The sequence below is a fragment of the Bacillus rossius genome, chromosome 7 (genome assembly GCF_032445375.1).
Source record: "Bacillus rossius redtenbacheri isolate Brsri chromosome 7, Brsri_v3, whole genome shotgun sequence".
Lineage (NCBI taxonomy): Eukaryota > Metazoa > Arthropoda > Insecta > Phasmatodea > Bacillidae > Bacillus > Bacillus rossius.
The window spans coordinates 55,775,517-55,794,341 of NC_086335.1; the positions used below are offsets into that span (position 1 = coordinate 55,775,517).

The 18,825-nt window shown below is 39.8% G+C and overlaps 1 protein-coding gene across 2 annotated transcripts in view; it reads left to right on the plus strand.

The window, feature by feature from the left end:
- The window catches only part of LOC134534086 (bifunctional 3'-phosphoadenosine 5'-phosphosulfate synthase), a 113,246-nt gene that overhangs the window by 85,416 nt on the left and 9,005 nt on the right, over window positions 1-18,825 (plus strand). For both annotated transcript variants that reach the window (XM_063372118.1, XM_063372117.1), the window contains exons 6-7: window positions 4,420-4,659; window positions 14,476-14,673. In XM_063372118.1, coding sequence (XP_063228188.1) covers window positions 4,420-4,659; window positions 14,476-14,673 — 438 coding nt within the window. The remainder of the gene's footprint in view (window positions 1-4,419; window positions 4,660-14,475; window positions 14,674-18,825) is intronic.

The following is an 18,825-nucleotide window of genomic DNA, read 5'->3' on the forward strand; positions in this document are numbered from 1 at the left end:
CTTTTCACTCCAGTCCGTGTTTAAAGTAAAATCTCAATCCGGATTCTTCAGTCCAGTCCACCTCAACAAGTGGAGTGGATTATCTCACTTCACTCCAACTTCAGTCCACAACAAAGTGTTTTAAGTAAAATTTCAATCTAGATTCCTCACTCCACTCCAGGTTCAATCCGGATTAAAATTTTACCCTAAACGAGGTAATTGTGTGCAAACTACATATCTATTGTTAAATAAATAACTGTTTTGCTACAAAGTGCTTGTATTTTGTCAACCTTTTTCAAATCGGAACACAAATTGTTTATCAATAATCAATCGGTATCTTAAAAAGAAGCATATGTATATGTATATATTTGCAATATTTGATGGTAAATTATGTATAGATACGTAAGGAAGGGGTACGATACAGATAAGGTTTTTTTACTCCGCCGTGAACAGCTAGACCGTTGAGGCATTCCTATAAGGAAATGTGGGTCGCCAGCTGAAAAAGTTTGGGAACCACTGGTCTAAACCGTCAGTTCGGATTTAACCGAGTCGTTCCTCACACACGATGAGTCTTCTGATTGCTGTTGCTGTTGTGTGTATTGTTTCATCACATAATGTAGAAGAAACTTTCAAATTTGCGATTGCAGTTAGTTAGAAAAAGGAGAGAGAAAAATAATTAGCAAAGCAACCAAAGAGTATAAAAAAAAGATGTCTGCAGTGACACTCAGCTGATGGACTGATGGTTTGAGATTTTTGATAGTTATTGCAGGTTTCAAATGTAGTTAACCTAACCTTAACCAACCATCCACGTGATCTTAAGAGGCCGTGTCACAAATTTGCGCTCCTATCTATATCAATGTTATTTTAAAAGGCAGTTTTTCTCAAAGTCTATAAGAGGTAGGGGCCGGAAATTTTGCCTACTGAAAGTATACAATACATTTAACATAACCGCTTTTTTCAAATTTAGTTATCATATCATATATTATTTCTGTGATGAAAATAATATTATCAATATTTTGATTTGTCCAGATACATTGAAATTTTGCTTATATTTATAATTATTTAGCAAAAACTGAAAACGCCATTGAAATGTATTGCACATTACCTTCCGATCAGTGTCTTCATGATCATGATGGGTTTATAAACCTGGGTGTAATCAAGTCTTTAACAATTACATGACAACATTTATACTTAATAATTTGGAGATATGCCTTTTCTATCCTCAGCCCCTGAGCTTTTACTATCTGGTCTGGCGACGGACCTGACACTCTTCAACCACCCCAGGGGTCTCCGATTGCACATCTTATCAAAAAAAAAAAAGCTGTTCGTTCATTTGTTTTTGTGTTCGAGCGAAGGTTTACTTCTCCATAAGTGCCACAGACTTCACACATTTATGCCAAGGGAATATTCCGCTGATGTGACGCTATACGAATGTATTATTCGCGACCATACAAATTTTTTGTTTGTCATCGGGAAAATGACGCCGCAGTTTGATTTTTTGTGGTGATATAAAATAAATTTTCTTGCTAGGGAATGTTCATTTTGAATTGAGCATTTTTAAATGTCAGCGTAGAATATGCTTATCTGCCCATTTTGTTTCTTTCCATAATAATGAGTAAAGTTAACATTGTCATAGACATTTTATTATATTCGTTTGCCGTCCAAGTACAAATGTCACACTATATCGCACGTAATTCTATTTTTTACTAATTTGTTAGTTGTCATTTTATTTAAGTTATAAATAACAGTAATAAAAATTATTACTTAATAGTCCAGAATAGAGATTGAGTTATTATTCATTTAATAGGAGTTTAAAATATGGTACTACATACATATTTATATTATCTTGTTGTCTTCTTTGTAACTTTACTGGAAGAATGGCATTTGGTATGTATGTTAACTCACAATGAAAATACTTCAGAAGTACTCAATTAACAGTGAACAACCTAGGGCCTATACTAATTTCATTATGTTCATGAAATATAATTGATATTACTAATAATGAACTGTATGTGTTTTGCGTAGAGATATCGTACGAACTGTATGTGGTACAGACCAACATTAGCTAAGACTCTGTAAATAAGTAATTTCAGTTAATGTGTAGAGAATATTAAAAGTTAGAAATAATGATATATATATAAAACAATGCAGAGTAATCAGCATAAAAATAGAAGTGGTTTTTACGTAGCGCCTACTGGAATGTATATTTTGTGTTGAATTATGTGGTATGATTAGTATTCTCTTATTGTAAGATGTGTTTTGTTAAAATCTTATAAAACATCACTTACTGTTGAAGGATTTTCATTTTTTTTGTGATGATCTTACTTAAACAAGTTTTAATTATATTACACATATATATTTTAAAAGCATTTTAATGTATACTTATAGAATTGTAATAGGCTTTATACGGACTCTCACGATGCATGTGAGCATCTATAATTAATAGAGACCGGAAAAATTCGCGGATTCATTCGGCGATAGGCTAGAAGTCAAATACATATACCTTTTAGATGATTTTGCTATTGGCTTACTGTTCATCTGGACGAATCTCAACCAATTATAAAACACCAACCAAAGAAGGATCGAATCACAGACAAACAAGCTGAGACGACTAACAAGTCAGCAGCAAATGAACTGCCGTTATTTGCCCGAGTGTACAGGGGAATGTGCAGTCTATCCTGAAGGCCGTCGAAACCGCGAATTTTTCCGGTCCCTAATCTACATCAATATTATGGCCGTTTCACAAGATCAAATATTTATTGAATTCAATCTGTTGCATTCATTGTACATGATTTTCGATATGTACATTGAATTCAATACAAATTGAAGATGTTACTCAACTAAGCTTATTCTTATTAACTTATAAGTATTTTGTTTGTTCAGTACATAAAAGTAAAAGATTCGTTATTATTTAAATAATGAGCATCTTTAAGCAATAACGTTTTCAAAATATTTACATAAACATAATGGAATATATTTTTTAAATACTTTATATCTACGATCACATCAACGGCAGTATTATGTAATCAATGAGGTAATGAAATATCCTGAAAGGATATTTTCTTCTCTGTAAAGTAAATTTGTAATGCAGCCCTCTTAATGTTAGTCTTGTGAGTTATTTCGTCTTCTAATATGCTACAGCAATGTATAAAATTAAGTTTTGTTAGTGTTTTAGTCTTGTGTAATGTGATAAATTCAATATTTTTTAAGTATGTTCGTATTCATAAAGGTAGGCTACATATCGTATTAAGATAAATAGTAATATTTGTAAATTTAAATTCTTTGAAACAACGTCGATAAGAGGTTCACCTACCTCTGTTAAACTGTATGATGGTGCATTGTAAAAAATTAGGTAGTCTGACTTAAGTGAGATTGTATTTAGATTGTGTGTGATGCATATGCAATATCTAAGCATATGCATTTATGTTATTATCCTTTTAAAACGTTACATGATGAATTTCGTATACTTTTTAATGTCAACTAACATTATTTTTCACGGACTATTACATCCAGATAAAGAATAATTACCACATGTTTGAAGATTAATTGTATTCCGATACGTTTAAAGTATTAAAATTTTTAGTTTTAGTTTTAGATACGACTCATACTACATTTGTTAAAGTGAGGTTTCTTGATTCTGAATCCCTGCATCTGCAATTTCCTAGTGAGCCGCCGGTCAGATTGTCATCCTCTCAGATTGTCGAGGAACCAGATACATTTTTCGTCGAGTAAACTCGAGCTGTCAACCTTCCCACTAATCCTGTGATAAGGGTATAGTAGCTTTATCACGCGCTGCGGCTACAGTCCTTCGGTTGAAAAAGCCACTAAATCTCACTGTTAAAAGAGAGAACTTCTAGAGCAGAATATTGGAAATAAACATTTACTGACACGGCCTCTTAAGTTCCAAAGAACGACAAAACTCTCAAATCTCTTATCAGGATTGTGCTTTCACCAGCAAAGGCGGCGGCGGAATAATTCCGACAGTTTGTGCCGTCATTCCGCTAACCGCAGGGCCGGCGCGTCCATATAGGCGAACTAGGCGACCGCCTAGGGCGCCAAGTAGCTGGGGGCGGCGCAGCACGACACGTAACAGCTCATATAATATGTTTAACCATTATTTAAACTAGATGAAAATGGTTTTTTGTAACAGTTTGGAATGTTTATATTCATATAAGTAATTATTTAAAGTCCACGGTGAGCTGTTTATGATTTGTAATAAGTAAAAAAGTAAAAAAAAAAAATCAACACAAGCCTGCTTACATTTGATTGTTGACAAAATCTTAGGCTTACGTGATGTATTTTGAGGCAATTTGGGGTGTCCGGCGGGGGGTGGGGGGGGGACATTAAGGTTTTTCGCCTAGGGCGCCAATTGACCTTGCACCGGCCCTGGTCTCGGAACCGACGGCGTGAGGAACAGGCAGGGCCCCCGCTGTGTCGCAGAGCCAGCACTTCAACTGCCTGCTGGAGAACGGGCTGGCGGCGCACAGCCAGTCCGTGGTGATCGCGCTGCCCGTGGCGGCGGCGGACAAGGAGCGTCTGGACGGCTCGCGGGCCTTCGCCCTGGCGCGCGGCGGCCGGCCGGTGGCCATCTTGCGCGCGCCGCAGTTCTACAGCCACCGCAAGGAGGAGCGCGTGTGCCGCCAGTTCGGCACGGCGCACGCCGGCCACCCGCACGCCAAGGTACCGCCGCGTCATCACGTCATCACGCCATCGGTCATTAGTCATGGCGTAGCCAGGATTTGTGTATGGGGGGTGTTAAGAAGCATGCCTCTCTCTCCCCCCCCCCCCCCCGTATTAAAGGCGGGGGGTCCCCGGGAAAATTTAGATTTTAAGGTGTAAAATAGTGCTATTTTAGCAGTTTTCGGTACTTAAATTAAATATTGTAATGGTAAAATTTTTATTAATTTTACTATGAAATTTGTTTGAGTGATGAATAAGAAATTAATTAAAGATTTTGTGCTAAGGGGGGGGGGGGGGGGTTTGAACCCCAACCCCCCCCCCCCCTGGCTAAGCCCCTGAGCACATATAGGCTACAGCTCTATTCTAGACGTGCGCGAGGGAGATTTCACTGCACTACATTGCACAAACCAATATGGCGGCCGTTTGTTTACAAAAGTATCAGCTGTACCCGTATTGGAGGTTAAATTGGAGAAAAATGTCAGCTCATATAATTACATTTGTATTATGAAGATTCCTTTTGACTTAAAATATGTATAAACATACTAACCAGTAATAATTTGATCTAATTTTCTCTCGAACAGCTTTAATACAGTCGTTAATCAAAGCAGGCCAGAACAGCTGATACAAATGTAAATAAACATCCGCCATATTCGTATGTGAAAACCATAAAAAAATAGGGGGAAAAAATGGCTTCACGTCTGATGGCTAATGCTTCATCTGTATCCTTTCCTGATCCCTGGTATGAAGTCATCTTTTTTTTCCCCCCTTCAGTTAATTGTTGAATCGTAGTGATTGGTTAGACTCCTAAAACAATGTCTGAAGTGTAGTGTTTGCAGCGTGGAAACAGTTTTAAATGACTATTTTTATGAAAGTGCCTGTTTTCACTAACCGTCATCTGACGTTATCAAGCACCATTTACGTAATGTTTTGAGCGGAACAGTATGGCGATGGTGTGGTTAAAAAGTGGCTTCAGCTATGTCACAATTCCTAACTGTATGGATACACTCGTGTCAGTGAGAGGCCCTGATATCTTGGAGAGGGGATTATGGAATAGCGCCTCAGAAGGGTAAACGGTGAATGTGGGGGGGGGGGGGGGGGGGGGTATTTGTGTGTGAACGGGCGTCCTCCCACTGAAGCATGGAAAAATAAATAAAAACAAAAGTTAAAACAAAAATGTTTCAGCTAACCTGGAACATAAATTTTAACGATGGTTTTACTCATTTAAAATTTGGATTTTAAGGTGTAAAATAGTGCTATTTTAGCGGTTTTCGATACTTAAATTTAAATATTGTAATCATAAAAATTTTATTAATTTTAATATGAAATTTGTTTGAGTGATGAATAAGAAATTAATTAAAGATTTGGTGCTAAGGGAGAAGGGAGGTTTGAACCCCTAACCCCCCCCCCCCCCTGGCTTCGCCCCTGTGTGTATATATTCAACGATATAACGCAGCTACGGTGTGATATCACCTGAAATGTGTGCTCGTACTGAAAGATTGCGGTATAAACACTTATTCTGTATTTAATAAAAAAAATAATGTGTTCGTTATCGCGTTTTTTCATCTTGCAGGATCTCCACAATCTTCGTTGTTTACCCGCCAACTGAGTGTTCGTAATCAACCCGCTGATAGTCAGGCGCTGCGATGCATGCGGTATACCCTCCTGTTTACTTGGACTAAAAGTTCCGCCTCGACTGCGCTCGCACGCCAAGCTGCAGGGCCCCCACATGGCCGGTGCTACCGTCGCTATGGCAACGGGGCCCATGGGTCTAGGAGGCCTGCGAAGGAAAGGAAAAAAAAAACTTAAAACAAACAAGTAGACAATTTTAAATAAATCATAGAAAACAATTAAACAGTAAGGCCTAAATTTAGTTACCGATGAAATATTACACCAGAGTAATATTATTCGGAATATGCTGTGTGTACAGAACGTGTCTGAATCTACAACTGTGAGTAACAAAACCACCACCAATTGACATGACACCATGTTGACAGTGCAGAACACTTACACTCATTTATTTGCCATTATTAAAAATAAATTTACGTTGACAATCGAAACACTGACTTCAAACTAGTTTTAATGTGTTTTAAAAATAATTGTGAAATGGTTAAAAATATATATAACTAACAGTGTACATAAAAGAAAAAAACATTTTTTAATCTCTGTTATAAAAAAAAGGTGGGGGGGGGGGGCGCATCGTGACTTCTAGCAACGGGGCCCACAGAATGATGTGGGGGATCTGCCAAGCTGACGTCACACCCGAGCCTGACTGCCTTCACGGAAGGCGCATGCCCTGCAGGTTGTTTCTGCGTCCTGTGTCTCGGTCCCGGAAAAATTCGCGGATTCATTTCGCGATAGGATAAAATTCAAATATGTGTACCTGTGGTTTAATCCCGCCATAGGAACACAGTTTATAGGGATTGCTACTGGCCAAAGAACTAAAGAGTTAAATAATTACCAAGTTGAGGCGTCCCTCTTTTCGAAATTAAATTCTGCGTAAGCTCCTGCATACATTGTAATATATATATATATATACATATACATACGTGTGTGTGTGTGTGTGTGTACTTTTACAAGGAAAATCTTTGGAAACTCAGTTGCCAACGACATCACTCTTGTAAAGCTGCAAGGCAGAGCTTTGTAAAATTGCAAATTGAACAAAGCTCTCTCTGCCTCTTTTACAAGTGATATCGTTAGCAACTGAGTGTCCAAGGACTATCCTTGTGAAAGTACAAGGAAAAAAGGTTTACAGCGCATGATATTTCAAGGCTGTAATGTAGTTTGCTAAAGTGAGCGCTAGAATGAGCTGGGAAGTAGCACTCATCGCACACCATCCCCAGCCAGATGGCCGGCAGACGCTCTGTCCGCGCCAGGACGCGGCTCGAAGCTGCACCGGCTGGCTTTGGCCTCGATGCACGCTGCTGTCTCGGCGCAGCTCTCTGACGTCATTACCGAGCAGGATCGAGGCAGGTCGCCGGCCGTGACCCGCGGCGCAGCCAGACATAACCTCTCTTCCAGGGGTCGCCTGCAGTTACTCGCAGTCCCGTCCTTTCACGCTACCACGCTCCAGTCGTCCCAGCTGCCACGTTGCTCGGTTATATGTCTCCTTACGTTTTATTATTCCTCCTGTCCGTCCGTCCGCCAACTCATATTTTGGACAGACGGATAAAATTATAACCTTCAAATGTCTGCAAAGTTTTTCTTTCCTTGTAAAAGCTTATTTTATTAGAAGGTTTTAAAGTTGGTTCCAATTGTTCAGCTGCTATCATAATTCTTTCTTAGCTTACGTTTGCACACGTTTTAAACGTCAATTAATAAAACAAAAACCGTCCGCTGAAATGTAACAAGTTACATAATGTTACTGGGAAAATGCTTACATAAATACCAGCGTTAAAAAAAATTCAATTTATGAGCTATATAAGTGATCTGCACACCATTCTACGTATCCAAGAGAAATTCTATCCATAATTTGAGTTGTCTCGTCAGTTGGTAGCGTTGAAATCGAAGAATATCATAACGGACGTGCAGAGTGTTATAAAACGCTAGGGACGCCACGAACGAATGAGGGACGGACGCGACGGGCTATTTTATCTCGGTCTTTTCCAGCAGCTCCAGCCACTGGGGTAACAGACAAATGATATGGTCCTAATGTCCATGCATTCGTTCGTTTAAAATGTTTCTCCAAAGATGTTAATATGCTGGCCCTGAATAATTTAACTTTCAAAACAGTTCTATTTTTGGGCAGTTTCGCCCAGCAGCGAGTGTTCAGTTGACACCACTGCAGTCTCCGCTGAGGACGGAAATGGACGCGATGCAGCGGGTTCCTCGGGCGACAGGAAGTCACGTGACACACCGCGAGGGTGGATCCTCGGTCGGCGAGGCGACAGGAAGCGACATTCCTGCCTCAGCAGTTTCCAGATGTGCGCCGCGCGCTCCGGAATAAGAACGCACGCAGAATATAATTTCATTTGTTGTGGAGGGGAGGGGGGGGGTAGAGAGAGAGAGAGAGAGAGAGAAAGGGAAGAACCTCTTGTTGGTGGGAATCAGGGGCGTAGCCAGAGGGGGGTTTCAGGGGTTCAAACACCCCCCCCCCCCTCCCTAGCACCAAATCTTTAATTAATTTCTTATTCATCACTCAAAAAAATTTCATATTAAAATTAATAAAAAATTTTATCATTAAAATATTTCAATTTAAGTACCGAAAACTACTAAAATAGCACTATTTTACACCTTAAAATCCGAATTTTCCCGGGGGAGAACCCCCGGACCCCCCGCTTTAATACGAAGGGGGGGGCATGCTTCTTAAACCCCCCCCCCCCCATACACAAATCCTGGCTACGCCACTGGTGGGAATGATAGATTTTTTTGAGGTTTTCTTAGGCTTTCGGGGTGTGGAGGATATATCCTCCCCTCCCCTTCTCACCACCTGCATACGCCTGTGGTTTTGAATGTTTAACATGCCAGATTTTGTGCTGAAAATTGTCAGGCGAGAGATACATTACCTACTGCCTTATAAAATCCACCTGCACGCTGAGGTTACTTTCTTGGATTTTTTTCATGTATGAAATTGCTGACTTGTTAGTTATTATAGGGCTGTACACGTGACGGTTGTGCTCGGAGGTTCTAGGCCACGGGACCGCCAGTGTTATAGTGTTGGATAAACCACTCGGTGCTCAGTAACTTGAGCCATGCCCGAACCACGTCCCACGCCCCACGAGCGTGACGCGTCGGCGACCGTCCTCCTCCGGGGACCTAACTGCGTGAGCGGTTGTTTTACACGAGTCCGAAACAGGCCCCCCCCCCCCCCCCCCACATCATTCTATGGGCCCCGTTGCTAGAAGTCATGATCCCCCCCCCCACCTTATTTGTTTCTAACAGAGATAAAAAAAATGTTTTTTTTCCTTAATGTAAATTGTTTTTATTTGTTTTTTTTAATCTTTTCACAATTATTTTTAAAACACATTAAAACTAGTTTTAAATCAGTGTTTCGATTGTCAACGTAAATTTATTTTGAATAATGGCAAATAAATGAGTGTAAGTGTTCTGCACTGTCAACATGGTGTCATGTCAATTGGTGGTGGTTTTGTTACTCACAGTTGTAGATTCAGACACGTTCTGTACGCACAGCATATTCCGAATAATATTACTCTGGTGTAATATTTAATCGGTAACTAAATTTAGGCCTTACTGTTTAATTGTTTTCTATGATTTATCTAAAATTGTCTACTTTTTTTGTTTTAAGTTTTTTTTTTCTTTCCTTCGTAGGCCCCCTAGACCCATGGGCCCCGTTGCCATAGCAACGGTAGCACCGGCCATGTGGGGGCCCTGGTCCGAAAACTTTTCAATTCCAAGTGCTTTCTTGGTGGACCGTTCTGTGGTGATTTCACGTCCCTGCGTGTTCCACAGCAGGCCATTCACACGACTGTGCACACGGCCTGTGCGAAATCGGTTCACAATTGAAACCTGACTGTTAATTTCAGCCAATACATTTCAAGATGTATCCGACATCTGTTGGCAGTGTTAGTAAACCATTGTATTAACTACCAAATGATTATCCTGTGACATTTTACAAGCAATTTGTGAACCCATTTTTGTCAGCATATAAATTAATATGGGTTCTGCAAAAAAATTAGTTTACCATTATACCGAACAACCATTTTTATGCTTTTTTTTGCTAGTAATTTTTTTATGTGGTAACAGCGATAATTCATTTTCAAAGCAGGAATTACTTGCACCTGGACATTGTAATATCACGATACTCTCTTGCCACAATCTTATTGATAAATATAAACAATTCTCTAGTCCCGCCAAAATGCCATTCTACTCTATTCTCGTTGCGCCATGTGTCCGTATCTAAATAAAATATGTTCATTTCCCTCATATGCACACGACCATCACAGGTGAATCAGTAGGTTTGAAAACATGGCGGTTAAATATTGTGTGCACCACCTACTGTTACTGGTACTGTTATTTTTCAATTGTGCACCCAGCTATGCGTGGGTGAAATATAGGAGTGAAGTAAACAGAGATTTCACTCCCAAGTTAAACATCATTCCCTTTTTTCTTCTTCCCTGAATTCGGTCATAAATGATTCTCACACTACCAACCACACAGCATAAAACTAAATAAATTTAGTTTTGTCCCAAATATCAGGATTTAGGTTATTATTATTCTTCGGGTTCAGGATCTAGGGCCTTTTTTAACATTTCAATACAATATCATCTAATTTGTATTTCATGACGTAAAATTAAGGATTTTTATAAGACTATAATAGAAATGGAAGGTGGTGTTCGTTGGTGGTCTAAAACAATGTTAGGTTAACTTAGTTGTTTCAAAATACATAACCATCTTTGTCTCGTACAATCGCGATTCTAATTTACATAAATGCCCATCTAATCCAATACACACAAATTGACATTATTTGAAATGGTAGCTACAAAAACAGCATAATACGCAAATAGGAATCTACCGTTATTAGTACTTTCAGAATAAACTGATACATTCAAACACACATGAGCACACAAAATTTAACAAAACTGTTGGTATTCAAACACAAACTTTTTCCAAGGTCTCCCCATTCTTTTACATTTAGGTGCTACACATTGTTTTATAGCTCCGCAAACTATTTATCATTTTTAATTTACGTATTAGACAGGCATATGCAAAACACAAAGATCTTTTAACGAGTGCGATTGAAAAAAAAAGCAAGGATTTCAGCCTGACAGTGTAACATTATGTTGATTCGCACCTTCATTAAAAAAAACATTCGTTAGGTAAGTGATTTCCTCAAACTAAAATGTTGTACGAGTCAAAATAATTATATTAAGCTAGTAAAATCAAGATTGTTTTCAAATCACACAATTAAAAATTATTTATAATTCAGCTCTGAATGTGAATGACATTCTGATGGTGATATATACGGAATCCTTAGTGTTCAATTAGCTCACTTGATGACAGGCCTCTGGGTTAAACCGTATCAACATCAAGTGTGCATGCGTGCGATGTGTGTGGTTCGGTGATAAACGCGCTAGCAGAATTTTATTTTAGAAAAGGGGGGGGGGGGGGGGGGGGAAGAGAAAGAGAGAGTGAGAGAGAGAATGAGAACGAGAACGAGAGATAGGTGATAGAGGGAGCAAAAGTCAACAGTGCGCTCATGTTTTGTTTTTATGGCCGATAAATGCAGCAGTGTTATCTTTCATGTGCACCAAGACGTTATGGCTTGAAAAATTGTCAGCATATCTTTCCTCCATTCCTGGGAAGCACCACTTGACCCCCTTCCCCACTAATACTAATACCTAGCTTGTTATGTCATGTTCGCGATCTTGGATCTGCAATCACAGTCACTTTTTTTCGATTCTGATGTCATGTCCACCATCTTTTTTTCGTCTGATGGCGGCCACCATCTTGGATGACATCACAGATGTCATATATTTTGTTCTTGTTTTGCTGGAGGCCTCTATCTTGAATTCCGCCATCTTTGTTTCTAGAGACCACCAGAATCGCTCTGTCTCATGTACATAAGGTCGATGTTCCATTACCTGCCAATGTTGTTGTGATCCTTTAATTTGTTTTATGCAAAATACATTGAAACCGAAGGTGATTTGAACCGCGACAGCTTGGATCTCTTGGTTGGGAAACATACGCCTTTAACTGCATGGCCAACGATACATTTACCAGACTGAGAATTAAATAAGGTACCTATATAAATATTTAACGCACATGTTCGGACTTTATTTTTTTTTAATTTGAAGGAATAATAGCATCACCTCCTAGAGGGCGTTGCCACCATCTTTATTTTCAATAGTTGCTATCAGGAGCGATAGTTAACAAACATCGCCTGCGAGAGGGTGCTGCCGCCATCTTGTTTTCAGTAATCGATACAGGCGCGTTAGTGTCACGTAGTACACATGCCGTATGCTAGGGTGTGCTGCCACCATATTGGTTTCTTTTTACCCGCTAGAGTGCCAGTCACCAGACTGTCGTGGCATCCGCCATCTTGTAGGGCTTCTTAGCCACCATCTTGAAAATCTGTAATTATTAACTTAGAAATTAGGAATAAATGTTAAAATTGTCAAAAAAAATCACCTATAAATGTAATGAGTGACTCGATAGATTTTCGTCCTTGATTCGAGTCTCGGCCAGCGATAAGAGTATCTAAAGCTTAAAATAATATTTAAATTCTGCTTCCTGTTACCTTTCGTGGAGTTTATTAATAATTTTTTCTACGAAAAACGACTCTATACGAGATAGCTGTCCGACGAAATAAGTAAGTTGTCGCTGTGCCTATAACGCGAAGCTAATTTTTTTTTATACTGTAATACCTTCCAACTAGGTCATGTAGAATGTTAGGCGTATAGACCAAGTGTCTTCGGACCAAGAGACCTTCTTTGTCGAAACTTGTTATGTATCCCAAACAGACAAGACCAAGTCTCCGAACTGTCAGACATACATATCGATTAACAACAGTTACAAGCAAATAGACCAACGAAACATGTTTTACCCTTACTAAATGACCAAGAATCCTGTTAATTTTTTTTGTCAAGACCAAGAGGTTTGAACCAATAATTATTCAGAGCTGAATGCAGACTTGATTGCGCACATTTAACGAAACGACACACGTTCAGTGCACACCCAGGATATGCAATGGACTCGCAATACACGAACTGGACAAGCAAGGACACGCAAAGAACGCACTGGACACGCAAAGCACACACTGGGACACACATTTAACTAAAAGGACACACCCTGTACACACAGTCGTGAGAACTCAGTCTTAGTTAGAAATCATATTGGTAAAAATAAAACAATCATTTTTAAAATCCAAATTATATATATTTTAATTTTTATACACGTACAATTAAAACAATTTATGATTGTATGTAGCCAGCTTCTCTCAGTTCTTGAATATGAAGGCTACTTCGTTGATGTGCGAGTAGTTTCTTCCACTAATCCATGCCATTAGCAGTCTCACACGATTGACCATTATGTTAGGATCTTCCCACGCCGAATGATTAATCTCCTCTGTTGCAGTCACCTTCCTACTAATTACTTTATGAATCTTTATTTATTAAAAAAAATTAACTTTATCTAATCGGGTTCGAAGCAAGAATTCTGTAGTTCATGGCGTAAATATTTTTTTATTAAATTTTCTTATTACTTTTGAATAAATAAATGTTTTTAGTTTTCAGGTGGGTGTCAAATTTCACCGGGTGATACATAGGGACTGGAAAAATTCGCGGTTTCAATTACCACTAGGATAGACTCCAGGGCAACTATATCACCTGGTCATTGGCTACCGACTCGGGACACCTGTTTACCGCGATTCTTATGATTCGATACTTCTTTTGTCGATTGTTTTGCCATTGGCTCAGAGTCCTTCAGGTAAATTGCGGTCCGATCACTGACGCAGCATTGAGCCAAACGAGTTTTGATTCCAGCCCGTCTCGAAAGGAATCCCGCGAATTTTTCCTGTCTCTAGTGATACATAGGGACCGGAAAAAATTCGCGGGTTCAATGACCTGTAGGATGAACTCCATAGTTCTACGTACACTCGGTCAAATGTCACCCACTCATTGGCTACTGTCATGTGAGACGCCCCAACGTAGCAGCCTGTGATTCGATAAAGCTTTGGCTGGGTGTTTCTCGTTGGCCCAGCGTCATCCAGGTGAGTTGTGAGCCAACAGCAGAGGCAGCACTGAGGTATAACTATTTGTATTTTAGCCTATCGCGAAATGAATTCGCGAATTTTTCCGGGTCTCTAGTGCTGCGTGAAGGTCGATGTGAAGTGTGACGTATACTGAAGGGGACGCTTTGCAGATGATCTACGAGAGCGGCGACTGGCTGGCGGGCGGAGACCTGGAGGTGCTGGAGAGGGTCCGCTGGGGCGACGGCCTGGACGAGTACCGCCTCACGCCCAACGAGCTGCGCGCCCGGTTCCGGCGCATGGGCGCCGACGCCGTGTTCGCCTTCCAGCTGCGCAACCCCGTGCACAACGGCCACGCGCTGCTCATGCAGGTCGGTGCCTGCCTGCCTGCCTGCCCTCCCGTCCTCCCGCTCGATCCATCGACTCCCATTCCTTCGAATACACATCTCGAGTTCGAATACGCACCTCGAGTTCGAATACACACCTCGAGTTCGAATGCAGATCTCAACGGTACGAAATAAAATGATGTATAAGAACTTAAAAATATTAACTATGGTGTTGAAAATTTTGGGTCGTTACCACAACGCCGAAATACCACAACCCCGAACGTACAATAACGCCGAATACCATAACGCCGAATGTCAAAATTGACCACAACGCCGACAGCTATAAAACTGCTGTGTACCACAACGCCGAATTACCACAACGCCGAAAAATGATTTTGCGGGGAAGGGGGGCCACAGGAGCAAAATAAAAAACAACTGAATGAATTTGTGTGCTAACCTTACCTAACGTAACCTTTGTGGCAGTCCTGCAATGACATTTTCCCGCGTTAATGTATTTCGGCGTTGTGGTAATTCGGCGTTGTGGTACACAGCAGTTTTCTAGCTGTCGGCGTTGTCAATTTTGACATTCGGCGTTATGGTATTCGGCGTTATTGTACGTTCGGCGTTGTGGTATTTCGTCGTTGTGGTGCGTCCCCGTGAATTTTAACCCTTTAAATGTTTAATTCTGAAAATAGATTTCCAAAATCAATACACTTTTTTTTTTTTTAAATATAAATACATTTTAAAAGTGAAATATCTTGGGGAACGGTAACAGGATATATATTGGTCTTGTAAACTTCAGAGGTAATTAGTGTCGAATTATTTTTTTTATTTACTTTAATATTTTTCCTAGAATCTTTTTTTCCTCGAATATCGAAACCTTTGAATACTAAAAATTTGTCTCTTTGATTGGCCCATTCTTAGTTATTAGCCAACCAAACAGGTAGTTAACTTTTTTTTTTAATAAATTTAATCCTAGCCCTAATTTGTAACATAATAATAGTACAAACGCTTAAATTTATGGTGGTCTACATAACGTTTTACTTGTTTTCTAAGCAACGATCGATAATATGCGCATGATTTTTTTTTAAAAGTCGTTTAAAACATAAAACATTTTTCTTTAAACATGTGCAAATACTGGTTATTTATAAAGCCAATTACTAAAATGTTCATTCAAACAGGTGTGACGTATGCACACTTGCATGCTTCACTTCCAGTCCGGACAGCCCTTGTGAAAAAGACGGCTGGGACAAGAGTACACCGATAGTGATGTTAAATTGAAAGAGCAGCCGAACGAAGTGTTTTCGCGGGCCGAGTCCGAGTTGGCTGTCACTGTCCTGCATGAGGGCACGAAGAGAAGACTGCGCATAACCCCTGACCAGGGTCGGCGCGTCCGTACAGGCGAACTTAGGCAACCGCCCAGGGCGCCAAGTAGCTGGGGGCGGCGCAGCACGACACATAACAGCTCATATATGTTTAACGATTATTGAAACTAGATGAAAATGGATTTTTGTAACAGTTTGGAATGTTTATATTGATATAAGTAATTATTTAAAGTCCACGGTGACCTGTTTATGATTTGTAATAAGTAAAAAAGTAAAAAAAAAAAAACCACACAAGCCTGCTTACATTTGATTGTTGACAAACTCTTAGGCTTACGTGATGTATTTAGAGGCAAGGAACAAATTTTTTGGGGTGTCCGGCCCGGGGGGGGGAGGGGGGGACATTAAGGTTTTTCGCCTAGGGCGCCAATTTACATTGCACCGGCCCTGCCCCTGACTAGGAGATGGGTAGGTTGATAGTTTACATGTCTCGTTGACGACTTCGCTACAGGCGGACGCAAGCACAAGTGGGTAAAGTAAATCGGGGAAAAAGGAACGATGAATTTGCTAGGAACCATCCCAGAATCCCGCCTGGAAGAAACAGATGAACCGTAATTCCAATTCGGGGGGCCTGCCGAATGGCGGTCCGACGTACGTCCGTATTTCGTGAGTAACGTATCATTATAGGTACGGTGCATGTCGAGAGAAGGTGGTATTGGTTTTTTCTGAACGTGCCTCAAAGCCGAGATGTGGCTAGACGCTGACACGAAGTGCGCACAGAACGCGGGGAGACTTCCTGGAGGGAGGGAACAAGAACTGCGGGGTCAACGAGGGGGGGGGGGGAACCTCGGTAATCCGCAGCATCCCTCCTGGCGCTTCCCATCGGGCACGAGGTCTGCGGACCAGTCGGGACCGCCGGCTGGGTGGGGGGCGACTAACTGCACCAGCTGATGACTGACGCCCGCGAGGGGGAAAAAAAAACTCGCGACCCACTTCCGTGGCGAGCAAAAAAAAAAAAAAAACGGCAGTAGCATCATAGCCGGGTCGTTGAATTCGTTGACGAAGAGAGGCTGTAGGCCTGCATCAAACATTTCAATTATAAATATACTCGCTACATATTTAAACTCAATTTTTTTTATTGATATGTCTTTCTCTAATTCTTTAGCTCTCTATATCTATATTTACATATTAGTCTTTATCGCTGTCTATCTTTATTATTCCCTCAATTTTTCTCTCCGATATATGCCTATCTACATCCATATATATAAAAATGTTATGTTGGTTTGTGTACGCTTCAAAAACTCAAAACGTTCTGCATTGATCGAGCTGAAATTTTACCATTATATACAACCCGCATCAAGGATTGTTTTTATCTACTTTTCACGTCAGCAACATACCCGCGACCGCGAAAAAGTAACTGCGCCATTTTATTAATGTGTTTTCTCACCAATAAAAACAAAAAACACACATTTTCTGTTATGGAAACGTTTCTCCATGCCAAAGGATTTCTCTTAGCAATGGAAAAAAAACTACGTCAAGTAAAGCGAGCGAGAAATGGCTATATACAATGAGAATGCTTTTATTGTGAGGTGAAATAATTAAAAAATGACTACGCGTACCGGTATGGGACTAATTATACAATATGAATGAGGTACTTTAGTGTGATCGTGTCTCGATTGAGCTGCGCCGTTATCCAAATCGTAAGTAGAGGTTATGTTTTGTATGGGTCTATCACCACTTGATGTGGGATTGCATGTAGATGGTTCTATGCTATTCATTTTTGAACTCCTTAGACCCTATAACTTTTTTTTTTAATTTTTAATTTAATTAATATGTTCTATCGCCAATAACAACAATTGCATCAATCGTAAGTAGAGGTTATGTTTTGTATGGGTCTATCACCACTTGATGTGGGATTGCATGTAGATGGTTCTAGGCTATTCATTTTTTGAACTCCTTAGACCCTATACCTTTTTTTAAATTTTTAATTTAATTAATATGTTCTACGGAATTTTTAAACTTACTTGATCTGCCAGGGATACCACCTTACATACTTAAATTGAAAATAGGTGTGCCAATTATCCTCTTGCGGAATATTAATCAGCCAAAACTCTGCAACGGCATGCGACTTTCAGTTAAGAAATTAATGAATAACGTAGTGGAAGCAAAGATTTTAACGAGGCCTTTAAAATGTAACGATGTCCTCATTCCTCGAATACCCATGATCCCGACCGATACACCATTTCAATTTAAAAGATTGCAATTCCCAATTCGATTGGCATTTGCAATCACAATCAATAAAGCTCAAGCTCATTGCTTTTCACATGGACAACTGTATGTTGCGTGTTCCCGAGTCGGAAAACCAGATAGTCTTTATATCTACGCATACAGTGGAAAAACAAAAAAAATATTGTATATCCACAAGTATTGAAAAATTAAACTTATATGAAATGTATTCTTTGTTTTGTTTCTCATTTCTCAACTATTCAATCACAATGTGCCACAGCGAAGCGTGGCAGGGTGCAGCTAGTGTGTGTGTGTGTGTGTATATATATATATATATATATATATATATATATATAAAAGAAAGTCGTGTTAGTTACACCATTTATAACTCAAGAACAACTGTACCGATTTGGCTGAAAATTGGTAGGGAGGTAGCTTAGAACCGGGAGACGTATATAGGATACTTTTTATCCTGTTCCCGGGGAAAAAATTATATATAAAACGAAGTCGGATTAGTTAGGCCTACACCATTTATAACTCAAGAACGACTGGACCAATTTTAATGTTTATGATTTTTTGAATTCGTCTACGCCCTGAATAGCAGAGTAACTATTAAAATATTGATATAATTAAAAAATAAATAATTTTT